Genomic DNA, 12,472 nt, shown 5'->3' on the forward strand with positions numbered 1-12,472 from the left:
TATGTTCTGTGAACTAAGAATAGTTTTTATATTTTTAAGTGGTTGAAAAAATCAAATGAATAATAATATTTTGTGACACATAAAAATTAGATTGTCTTCATGTTTTATATCCATAAATAGGTTGTATTGGAACACAACCACAGTTATTCATTTATGTATGTGTCTATGGCTATTTCCGTGCTACAACAGCAGAGTAGCTGCAAAATGAAATGTATGCCCATAAAGCCCAAAATATTTACTGTCTGGCTCTTTGCAGAAAATATTTGCTTATGCCTACTCTAAACCTCAGTTTCCTCTTCTGTACAATGGGAAATACAGCACCTGCTTCAAAGGGGTTTGAGATAATGCATGAAAAATGGTTAGCATAACACCAACCCATAGCACTCAGTAAGCACAGCCACAGTTGTTGTTATAATATTTACAGTTTTTAACCTTCTAATACAGTGAAGGTGGGCCTAAAATTCTCTTCCTCTTCAACTGATTAAAAATAATTCTTTTTGTTATGCCTGATGTTCAAAGCCCTCCCCACTCTCTTTTCAGCCTGTTTAATTTTTCATTTTTTCCTTCATCTTATTCACTGTAACCCAACTGTACATCCTATAACCTTTTTGGACCTTCTGTTCTAGCCCACCATTCATCTCCCATTTCTGTGTGCCCAAATCCAGTCCATCTTCCAGGTCCTGCACCAGTATCACTCGCTTCTCACATTCTTTTATTGTTTGAGTGTACACTGTGCCACACAATATCCACCCTGCGCAACAAAAACAAACATGAAAGAATATTGGGAATGGACTCTCTCTCTCTCCAAGCTTCTTGAGCATTTTTTCTCTATATCTTAGGGCACACATCACTCTCTTGAGATTTAGAAGATCTAGTAGGGTGTGTCTTCATTATTTATATACTTCTAATCTACACTCTTTTAGGGCAATACCATTATTATTGATCCCTGTAGTCTGTGGAACACACCAAACAGTATTTACACACAGCTATACCTAATACATGTTTTTTAATGCATAAATTTGAATTGTTTTGCTTGCTAAAGATGGATTTTTTTTGCCTCTTTTCAGACAGAGTTTCTTGATATAAGCCAGCTATCTTTCATCCATGATTTGGGACCAAAGGGCATGTAAGTTGCAATAAACCTTAAAAGAGAAGTATGAAAAGTTGATATGCATTAACACTTAATATAGCAGCATGCCATGGTGATGGAGTCCTCCTGGCTTTACTGCTAGCTTCTCTTCTCCCCAGTAGAGTTAAAGCAACTGATGGAATTACTCATACAAATCAGAGCATCTTCCGTGATAAACAATGGTAGCAACTGCTCCACTGTCTTTGTCATGTGCTTATAGCACAGATTCTTTCTAACCCAACAGTGGAAGTGTCCAATACCTATAGCAAGTATGATGTGTAGGAGAATACATTAAAAATCAAATATATAAGATCTCCTTTTATAATCCCTTATAAAGTTAAATGTTTACACTCATTTTGATGATCACTTTAAAATAATACTATGTAAAATATATGTTGTATAACCAGATGGAAGTTTATGATTTTCCTTCACAATATTAGAGCTTGAAAACATAAAGAGCTTAACTTTCAAGTTCTAGTTAAGAGCATTGTTGATAGTTGTTTCAAAAACTTTTTTTTTTTTAAGTTTAGCCTTTGTTATTGCTTTTTCTTGTCACATTTTTCAGAATTAAGATATTGTTTTCAAAACTAGTAGCTGTGCTCTGCTTCCTTTGGCATGGCTCAACTAGCTCAACTAGTTTACTAGTTTGCTAGAACTGTGTGTGAAGAGACACAGGGATGTCCTGGAATCTGTGTGTGAGATGCACCATGGTCTCAACAGCAGGTGAAGCATCCCTGTGCAGGCATGTGGAAATGCATGGGGTCTTTTTTTAGTTTGTCACAGTGTCACAGTGTTGAGGAGGGAACACTCAACATTTAGAGCCAGGAGACAGAATGCTTAAGGTCCCGTGTAGTGCACAACAGAATCACACCGCCCCGAATGTTGAAGGGGCTATATCTCACCAGTATGTTTTAGGGTTCATCTCTAGAGTACCCAACCTAACAATTAGGGTACTGAGCTAGTTGAGAGCGAGGAAGAGAGAGTAGGGAGGAAAGTCATGTGAGAATGAGATGGTTTATTTAGTCCCATGTTGGGAGGCTATATAAGCTAAGTGGGAGCAGGAAATTTGAAGGTGATGGGTTAATTTTATGTCTCTTTCAGAGAAGGTATGATAATGAAAAGATCTGGAGGACACAGAATACCAGGCTTGAATTGCTGTGGTCAGGGAAGAGCCTGCTACAGATGGTCAAAAAGGTAGGAATTAGTAAGTTTTGTGTGTTTGTTTGTTTTAATACACTGGGTATTTGGGTTAGTTTTACATACCAGTTTTAAATTATAAATCCTTTAAAAGCCATGACAGAAGAAATTTTTAGTTATATTTTAAAATCCAAGTTCCAGCATTCATTTAAATATTCTACCCAAAGCTGAACTTGTGGGCTAAGTGTACAAATTATATTCATGAAAACCCAAGGACACAGAAGGCACAAATTGGCCAGCCAAAGATGTACAAATGGCCAGTAAGTATACAAAAGATGCTCAACATTACTAGTCATTATGGAAATGTAAATCAAATCCACAGTGAGATACAATTTCACACCGTTAGGATGGCTATAATCAAAGAGATGGACAATAACAAATGGTGGTGAGGGTGTAGAGAAACTGGAATATTTTCTGTAGAGAAACCTCAGATATTGCTAATGGAAATGTAAAATGATGCAGCCACTTTGGAAAACAGTCTGGCAGTTCTTTAAACTGTTAAACATAGTTACCACATGTCCCAGCAATTCCAGGGATTCACCTAGGAGAACTGAAAAAAATATGTCTACACTAAAACTTTTCCATAGCAGTATTATAATAGCAGTATTATGGGTAATAGCCTTACAAGTGGAAACAATTCAAATGTTCATCAATTGATGAATGAATAAACAAAAATGTGGTATTCCCATACAGTGGAATATTATCCAGCCATAAAAGGAATAAATCACATCAAGTTAAAAACCTTCTGCACAGCAAAGGAAGCAATCAACAAAGTGAAGAGATAAACCACAACATGGGAGAAAATACCTACAAACTACCTGTGTGATAAGGGATTAAGAACCAGAAAGAACTCTATAGGAAAAAAAAATCTAATAATCTGATTTAAAAATAGGCAAAAGATCTGAATATACATTTCTTGAAAGAAGACATACAAATGGCAAACTGGTGTATGAAAAGGTGCTCAATATAATTGATCATCAGAGAAATGCAAATGAAAACCACAATGAAATATCATCTCACTCCAGTTAAAATGGCTTTTATCCAAAAGACAGGCAGTAACAGATGCTGGTGAAGATATGGAGAAAGGGGAACCCTCATACACTGTTGTTGGGCATGTAAATTAGTACAACCACTATGAAGAACATTTTGAGGTTCCTCAAAAAACTCAAAATACAGCTACCATATGATCTAGCAATTCCACTTCTAGGTATATACCCAAAAGAAGGAAATCAGTATATCAAAGATATATCTGCACTTCCATCTTTGTTGCAGCACTATTCACAATAGCCAAGATTTGGAAGCAACTCAAGTGTTCATCAACAGATGAATGGATAAAGAAAATGTGGTACATATACATGATGGAGTACTATCTAGCCATAGAAAAGAATGAGATCCTGTCATTTGCAACAACATGGATGGATCTAAAGGTCATTATGTTAAGTTAAATAAGCCAGACACAGAAAGACAATCTTTGCATGTTCTCAGTTACTAGTGGGAGCTAAAAATTAAAACAATTGAACTCATGGAGATTTTATCAGAGGCTGGGAAAGGCAGCGTGGAGGTGGGTAGTGGGGATGGTTAAGGGATACAAACAAATGGGATAATTAAGATCTAGTATTTGATAGCACAACAGGTGACTATAGTCAATACTAGTTTAATTGTATGTTTTAAAATAACTAAAAGTATAACTGAATTGTTTGTAACATAAAGGATAATGCTTGAGGTGATGGATACCCCATTTATCCTGATGTGATTATTACACATTGTATGCTTATATCAAAGTATGTCATACACCCCATAAATATATAAACCTACTAGGTACCCACAGAAATGAAAAATAAATTTTAAAAAAAGAAATGAAGACCACTGATGGTCATGGAGTTTCTTTGTGGGGTGATGAAAATATTCTGACGTAAGATGGTAGTAACAGTTGCACAACTTTGTGAATATGCTAAAAACCTTTGCATTGTAAACTTTTAAAAGGTAAGTTTTATGATATGTGAATTCATCCGAATAAAAATTTTAAATTAAATGAAAAAGCATATGAAGTTCTGATACATACTATAATGTGGATGAACTTTGAAAACATGGTAAATGAAAAAATCCAGATACAGAAAGGCACATATTATATGATTCTTATTTATATGAAATATTCAGAATAGACAAATCTGTAGAGACAGAAGTAGATAAAGGGTTTGTTTCCAGGGAATGGGGAGGAGGTTGCTTTCTATTAATTTGATACTGGTATGCAGTTTATTTTTGGGCCAATGAAAATATTTTGGAACTAGATAGTGGTGATGGTTATACAACTTTGTGAATATGCTGAACATCAAACTAAACTGTACACTTTAAAAAAACTTAAGTAAAATTGTGCAGACTTCAGGGATGGTAATTTTAGACTTACATTTGTGAAAAAATGTTTATCATGGTAAGTGTAATATAGACAGAAAACTTTATTTTATGTCTTACGTCTTACCAATTAAAAACTCCTTGAGGAACAATATTTTCATCTGATTCTTACCTGTATCCCCCAAGTTTGGCACATAATAGACAAAAACTGTTGCAATAACAATGTACTGGGGTTTTGAAAAACTATTAAAACACTGAAGAAATCAGTTATAAATATTTTATCTGTGTATATGTTATTTCCCCCAAAATTGAAAATGATAAATGTGGCATTGAGCTATGTGTATATTCCAAATATATAAAATTAATACTGGCATCTACCTTTACACATATCAATTTAAGATATGCTACCAACAAAAAATACCATTAAGTTGGGCCTTTACTTTGTGGACTTTGAAAGGACAGAAGAAATTACAAGGAAAAGATCAGAAGATGAAGGAAAATTGAAAATTTTTGTAAAGGAAAACAGTTTTACTAAAATAAAAAGGGAAATAATGTACTAAAAAATGTATTTGCTTTCAAATACACTTCTCTAACTTCTAGAAACTTGGGGATTCCTTCTGACCATTCCTCCCTAGTAATTAACTGACCAAATCAGCTGCTACATGCCAACCACAGTTTTCAGACTGTAACCTTAAGCGTTTGTGATTCTTTGACCAAAGATTCTGTAGGCTGTCAGAACCCACCTGTCTGTGTGCACAGCAGTCTGGGAAGTGTCAACAGCTCCCCGGAGCAGCCATCAGCCAAGAACTGATCAGAGTCCAGCCCCCTCCTCCTCAGTTGGGGTGATTCTGCAGCATTCTCTACACTGTGTCCCAGAACTCCTCAGCTGGGTTACAGCACAGTTGCTCACAATAAAACGCACGAAAATCCACTCTCTGTGGCTTCCTTCCTTGCTCTTTCTTTCTATCCTTCCCTAATGGTGCTTCTTGGTGCCCCCTTATTAAACTCCTTTTTATACATCCGTATCTCAGAGTTTACTTCTGGGACAACTCAACCAAGCAAAGGCATCAGCTCAAGGAATGGAAGCCATGGTCTGGTTTATTCAGTCATTTATCGAGTGCCTAATGTATGCCAGATTGTGACATACTCTTGTGAAAAAGTAGTGAACAAGATGAAGTCTCTGCCCTCATGGAGTTCTATTAGAGGGGAAATGCAGGCACTAAGCCGACAATTAATGTAAATTGTATAAATTCAGGTAGCGATGAGAGCTTTAAAGGGGAAAAATGTTTTGTGAGGGATGTGGGGATTAGAGAGGGTGACTTTAGCTCTGGGAGTCAAGGAAAGGCTCCCTGAAAAACTGACATTTGGATTTAACCCTTATGAGAAGCAACAGCTAGGAAAGGTGAGGGAAATACTTTGTTACATGAAGAAATATGCCCCCTCTTTTTAAACTTTGAATTAAATTTATTATTGTTATTATTATTATTATTATTATTATTATACTTTAAGTTCTAGGGTGCATGTGCACAACGTGCAGGTTTGTTACATATGTATACATGTGCCATGTTGGTGTGCTGCAAACATTAACTCGTCATTTACATTAGGTATATCTCCTAATACTATCCCTCCTCCTTACCCCCTCCCCACAATAGGACCCGGTGTGTGATGATCCCCTTCCTGTGTCCAAGTGATCTCATTGTTCACTTCCCACCTATGAGTGAGAACATGTGGTGTTTGGTTTTCTGTTCTTGCGATAGTTTGCTGAGAATGATGGTTTTCAGCTGCATCCATGTCCCTACAAAGGACGCAAACTCATCCTTTTTTATGGCTGCATAGTGTTCCATGGTGTATATGTGCCACATTTTCTTAATCCAGTCTGTCACTGATGGACATTTGGGTTGATTCCAAGTCTTTGCTATTGTGAATAGTGCCACAATAAACATACGTGTGCATGTGTCTTTACAGCAGCATGATTTATAATCCTTTGGGTATATCCCTAGTAATGGGATGGCTGGGTCAAATGGTATTTCTAGTTCTAGATCCTTGAGGAATCGCCACACTGTTTTCCACAATGGTTGAACTAGTTTGCATAATAAGTCAACCAGGACAATCTGAAAAGATACGATCCTCCCTGGAATGAAATGTACCATCACTGTAAATTGTGTACATCTTTCTTTCATATTAATAATAAGTATTCTCTGAGTCACATTTTTTGGATTTAAAATACCAGAAAGCATATATAGATGATAACGTATAGTTGACAAAATTAGTTTAGAAAGTTTCTCACAGTCACAGGCTTTTTTTTTTTTTTGGAGACAGGGTCTCACCTTGTCACTAAGGCTGGAGTGCAGTGGTACGATCTCGGCTCACTGCAGCCTCGACCTCCTGAGCTCAAGCAATCCTCCCACCTCAGCCCCCCAGGTAGCAGGGATACAGGTGCGTACCACCACACCTGGCTAATTTTTGTATTTTTTTGTAAAGATGGGGTTTTGCCATCTTGCCCAGGCTGGTCTTGAACTTCTGAGCTCAAGTGGTCTGCCCGCCTTGGCCTTCCAAAGTGCTGGGATTACTGGTGGGAGTCACAACACCTGGCCAAGACAACTATTTTATTAATGTCTAAATGAGACTTACTTTTAAAGGTGATACTCCTTCATAACTTTTTTTCACTTGTACCCATAAAAATACATTCTGATCACTTTTTAATGTATTCTATGACAAATTGTAGTAAGGCAAACAAGGAAATTGAACTTTCAATCAGGTCTCATAATGACCTTATCTGAGAGGTAAGTTTAAAAAAAGACAAACAGAGAAAACATTTCTTCCTACAATATAGAACATCTGCTTAAACAGCACATTTATTGAGCAACTTCTCTGCACCTGCTAGGAAGTTAACTTTCTTATCTCAAATAATGTCTTAAGAAAAAGAGATATATAGATGTTAAGAAATAAATTTAGCATTTATTATGGTGGTACAAAAGTAATTGTGGTTTTTGCCATTATTTTTAATTTCTTAGCACTTTCTTACTTAGTGTTTAGTGAACTCTGAGCTGTACCAATAATTAAAATTTTTAGACAGTGATAGTGTCTAAATGGTTTTATATACTCTCTGGAATCCATTCATCCAGCCATTATTTAGGCGAGTTGGTGACCTTGCCTGAAAGCTTGCTCTGGGCTGCTAGAAGATAATGCTAGCCATTGGACAGAGAGTAGCAGATGTGATAGGCACATTCCCTGTTCCCAGGGTTCTTACGCTGTACTGTAGAAGACAGACAATAAACAAGAAGACAAACACTTCCAGATGTGCAACAAAGAAGCTAAAGCAGGACATGATGGAGTAGAGTTGGGGTGATGAGGCAGGGATGGTGGAGAATAGCTTTTTTTGGATCTGGTAGACTGCCTGTAGAAGGATTTTTAAGGAGAAGTTTGATTGACAAGAAGAGACTGTCCATGGAATTGTCTATAAGAAAGTCTTCAGACAGAGGAACAGCAACAACAGAGCCCAAAGAAGAAACCTGGCAAGTCTAAAGAAGACCCAACATTGACCAACTTTGTGGGAGACAACAGTAGGAGATGAGGCTGAGAAGGGGAGGGCTGGCTCAAGTGGGCTTATCTGCATTTTAATGCATTGACAAGTAGTAACACAGGCAGAAAGTATCTTTTTAAAACAGACCATAATCTCACATGGTTTAGAACAAGGTTAGTTATAATAGTTCGCATGTATTGGGGCCAGGCACTGTGCTAAGTATGTGCATGAGTTATCTCAGTTAATCCTTCATAAATACGTAAGTTATCTCAGTTAATCCTTCATGAATACTTATGAACTTGATGTTACTGTTAGGTCCTCATGTTATAGGTCTTATGTTGTCCTCATGTTATAGATTTCGACATCATGCTCAATCACTGAAGTTCGCACAAGCAGTGAGTGGCAGATAGAATCGGAGCCTAGGGAGGCTGACTTCAGGGCAAGCACTTCATCCCTGTGCAGATGATGCTGACTCCTAGAAGGCTGGTTGATAGATGTATTTCTTGATGTATATATTCCTGAGAAAGAAAAAAAAATCTTGTTGAGGTGTTTTGCATCTATGTTCATAAAAGATATTGGCCTGAAGTCTTCTCTTTTGTGTTGTGTCTCTGCCAGGTTTTGGTGTTAGGATGCTGCTGGCCTCATAGAATGAGTTGGGTAGGAGTTCTTCCTCCTCAATTGTTTGGAATAGTTTCAGTAGGAATGGTACTAGCTCTTCTTTGTACACCTTATAGAATTTGGCTGTGAATCGCCTGATCCTGGGCTTTTTGTTTTTGTATTTTGGTTGGTAGCCTATTTGTTACTGATTCTAATTCAGAGCTGATTATTGGTCCACTCAAGGATTCAGTTTCTTCCTGGTTCAGTCTTGGGGGAGATGTATGTGTGCAGGAATTTATCTGTTTCTTGTAGGTTTTCTAGTTTTTGTGCATAGAGTTGTTCATAGTAGTATCTGACAGTTATTTGTATTTCTGTGGGATCAATGGCAATGTCCTCTTTGTCATTTCTAATAGTGTTTATTTGGATCTTCTCTCTTTTCTTCTTTATTAGTCTGGTTTTGATTTATCTTACTAATTTTTTGAAAGAACCAACTCCTAGATTTGTTCATCTTTTATATGGTTTTTTATATCTCAGTCTCCTTCAAACCACAATCCAACAGCATATCAAAAAGCCAATCTACCATGATCAAGTAGACTTTATCCTCGGGTTACAAAGTTGGTTCAACATATGCAAACTGATAAATTTGATTCATCACATAAACTGAACAAAAGGTAAAAGCTACATGATTATCTCAATAGATGCAGGAAAGGCTTTTGATGAAATTCAACATCCCTTCATTTTAACAACCCTTAATAAACTATGCATTGAAGGAACATACTTCAAAAATAATAAGAGCCATATATGACAAACCCACTGTCAGCATCATACTGACTGGATGAGCTGAAAGCATTCCTCTTGAACATTGGCCCAAGACAAGGATGCCCTCTGTCACCATTTCTATTCAACATAGTATTGGAAGTCCTGGCCAGAGCAATGAGGCAAGAGAAAGAAATAAAAGGCATCCAAATAGGAAAAGAGGAAGTCAAACTATTCTCGTTTGTAGATGACATGATTCTGTATCTAGAAAACTCCATAGTCTTTTCCCAAAAGCTCCGTGAGCTGATAAACATCTTCAGCAATGTTTCAGGATACAAAATCAATGTAGAAAAATCACTAGCATTCCTATACACCAACAACAATCAAGCCAATTGTGAATGGGATTGCTTTCCAATCAAATCAGGGAGGCAATCCCATTCACAATTGCCACAAAAAGAATAAAATACCTAGGAATACAGCTAACTAGGGAGGTGGAAGATCTCTACAATGAGAATTACAAAATACTGCTCAAATAAATCAGAGGTAACACAAACAAATGGAAAAATATTCCATGTTTATGGATAGGAAGAAACAATATCATTAAAATGGCCATACTGCCCAAAGCAATCTACATACAGATTCAATGCTATTCCTATCAAACTACCTATAACATTCTTCACAAAACTAGAAAAAACTATTTTAAAATTCAAATGGAACCAACAAAGAGCCTGAATAGCCAAGGCAATGCTGAGCAAAAAGAACAAAGCTGGAGACATGATGTTATGTGACTCCAAACTACACTACAGGGCAACAGTAACCAATACAGTACAGTACTGGTACGAAAACAGACATATAGACCAATGGAACAGAATTAGAGAGCCCAGAAATAATACTGCACACCTACAACCATCTGATCTTCAACAAAGCTGACAAAAACAAGCAATGGGAAAAGGACTTCGTCCTTAATAAATGATGCTGGGGTAACTGGCTAGCCATATGCAGAAGATTGAAACTGGACCCCTTTCTTAGGCCATATACAAAATGCAATGCAAGTTAGACTAGAAACTTAAACGTAAAACCTAAAACTGTAAAAACCCTGGAAGACAACCTAGGAAAAACCATTCTGGACATAGGAACTGGCAAAGATTTCATGATGAAGACACCAAAAGTAATTGCAACAAAATCAAAAATTGACAAATGGGATCTAATTAAACTAAAGAGCTTCTGCACAGCAAAAGAAATTATCAACAGAGTAGACAGACAACCTACAGAATGCGAGAAAATATTTGCAAACTGTGCTTCTGACAAAGATCTAATAGCCAGTATCTATAAGGAATTTAAACAAATTTACAAGCAAAACCAAACAATTCCATTAAAAAGTAGGCAATGGACATGAACAAACACTTTTCAAAAGAAGACATACATGTGGCCAAGAAACATTTGAAAAAATACTTAACATCACTGATCATTAGAGAAATGCAAATCAAAACCACTGTGAGATATCATCTCACACCAGTCAGAATGGCTATCAAAAAACAAACAAACAAACAAAAAAACAGGTTGCAGAAAAAAGGAAATGCTTATATGCTGCTGGTTGGAGCATAAATTAGTTCAGCCATTGTGGAAAACAGTGTGATGATTCCCCAAAGAACTAAAAACAGTATTACCATTTGACCCAGCAATTCCATTATTGGGTATATACCCAGAGGACTATAAATCATTCTACCATAAAGACACATGCACGTGTATTTTCACTGCAGCACAATTTACAATAGCAAATACATGGAATCAACCTAAATGCCCATCCATGGTAGACTGGATAAAGAAAATGTAGTACATCTACACCACAGCATATGAAATCAGGTACTTTGCAGCAATGTGGATGGAGCTGGAGGCCATTGTCCTTAGCAAACTAACACAGGAACAGGAAACCCAATACCATATGTTCTCACTTATAACTGGGAGCTAAATAACAAGAACTCATGGACACAAAGAGGGCAACAACAGATACTAGGGCCTACTTGAGGGTGGCGGGTGGGAGGAGGGAAAGAATCAGAAAAAAAATGCCTGTCAAATACTATGCTTAGTACCTGGGTGATGAAGCAATCTGTACACTAAACTCCTGTGACACAAGTTTACCTATTTAACAAACCTGTAAGTGTACCTCTGAGTCTAAAGTAAAAGTTAAAAGAAAAAAAATATATCTACTGACAAAAAAGAAAAAGGGAAGAAATCAGAGGAGTTTTTATGAATGGCATAATTAAGAAGAGCTTTCAATAAAAGCCAAGCATCAAATTACCCTAATATCTAATGACTGGTAAAAAGAACAACTACAAGACACCAATGAAAAAAAATTGAAGAGGATCAGAAGAATTAATACTGTTAAAATGACCATACCATCCAAAGCAATCTACAGATTAAGTGCAACCCTATCAAAATACTAATGACATTTTCACAGAAATAGAAAAAACAATCCTAAAACTCATATAAAACCACAAAAGACCCTGAGCAGTCAAAGCAATCCTGAGCAAAAAAACAATAAAAAACAAACCAAAGCTAGAGGCATCACACTACCTGGCTTCAAAATATATTACAAAGCTATAGTAACCAAAACAGTATGATACTGGTATAAAACAGACACACGACCAGTAGAACAGAATAGAGAACTCAGAAATTAATCCATGTATCTACAAAAAAAAGTACACACTCTTCAGTAAACAGTGCTGGGAAAACTGGGTTACCCTTTGATATCATAGCCTTGGTATTTGTCTTGAGGAGCGTTATAAGAACTCTTATAAAATGTATAATTTCTGTATTTGCTTTGAAAATTGTTATTGGGAATATTATTCATTATGTTGTTCAGTTGTCTTATATTAGGTCCCAAATGAGAAACTTTGTTTGGAATTCAGTTTTAGAGGAAA

At 36.6% G+C, this 12,472-nt stretch overlaps 1 protein-coding gene across 4 annotated transcripts in view; it reads left to right on the forward strand.

The window, feature by feature from the left end:
* The window catches only part of PLD1 (phospholipase D1), a 223,365-nt gene that overhangs the window by 90,141 nt on the left and 120,752 nt on the right, over positions 1–12,472 (forward strand). For all 4 annotated transcript variants that reach the window (XM_030929431.1, XM_030929418.1, XM_030929427.1 and 1 more), the window contains exons 7-8: positions 1,068–1,126; positions 2,231–2,323. In XM_030929431.1, coding sequence (XP_030785291.1) covers positions 1,068–1,126; positions 2,231–2,323 — 152 coding nt within the window. The remainder of the gene's footprint in view (positions 1–1,067; positions 1,127–2,230; positions 2,324–12,472) is intronic.

Source organism: Rhinopithecus roxellana, chromosome 1, assembly GCF_007565055.1.
Source record: "Rhinopithecus roxellana isolate Shanxi Qingling chromosome 1, ASM756505v1, whole genome shotgun sequence".
NCBI classification, from domain to species: Eukaryota; Metazoa; Chordata; class Mammalia; order Primates; family Cercopithecidae; genus Rhinopithecus; species Rhinopithecus roxellana.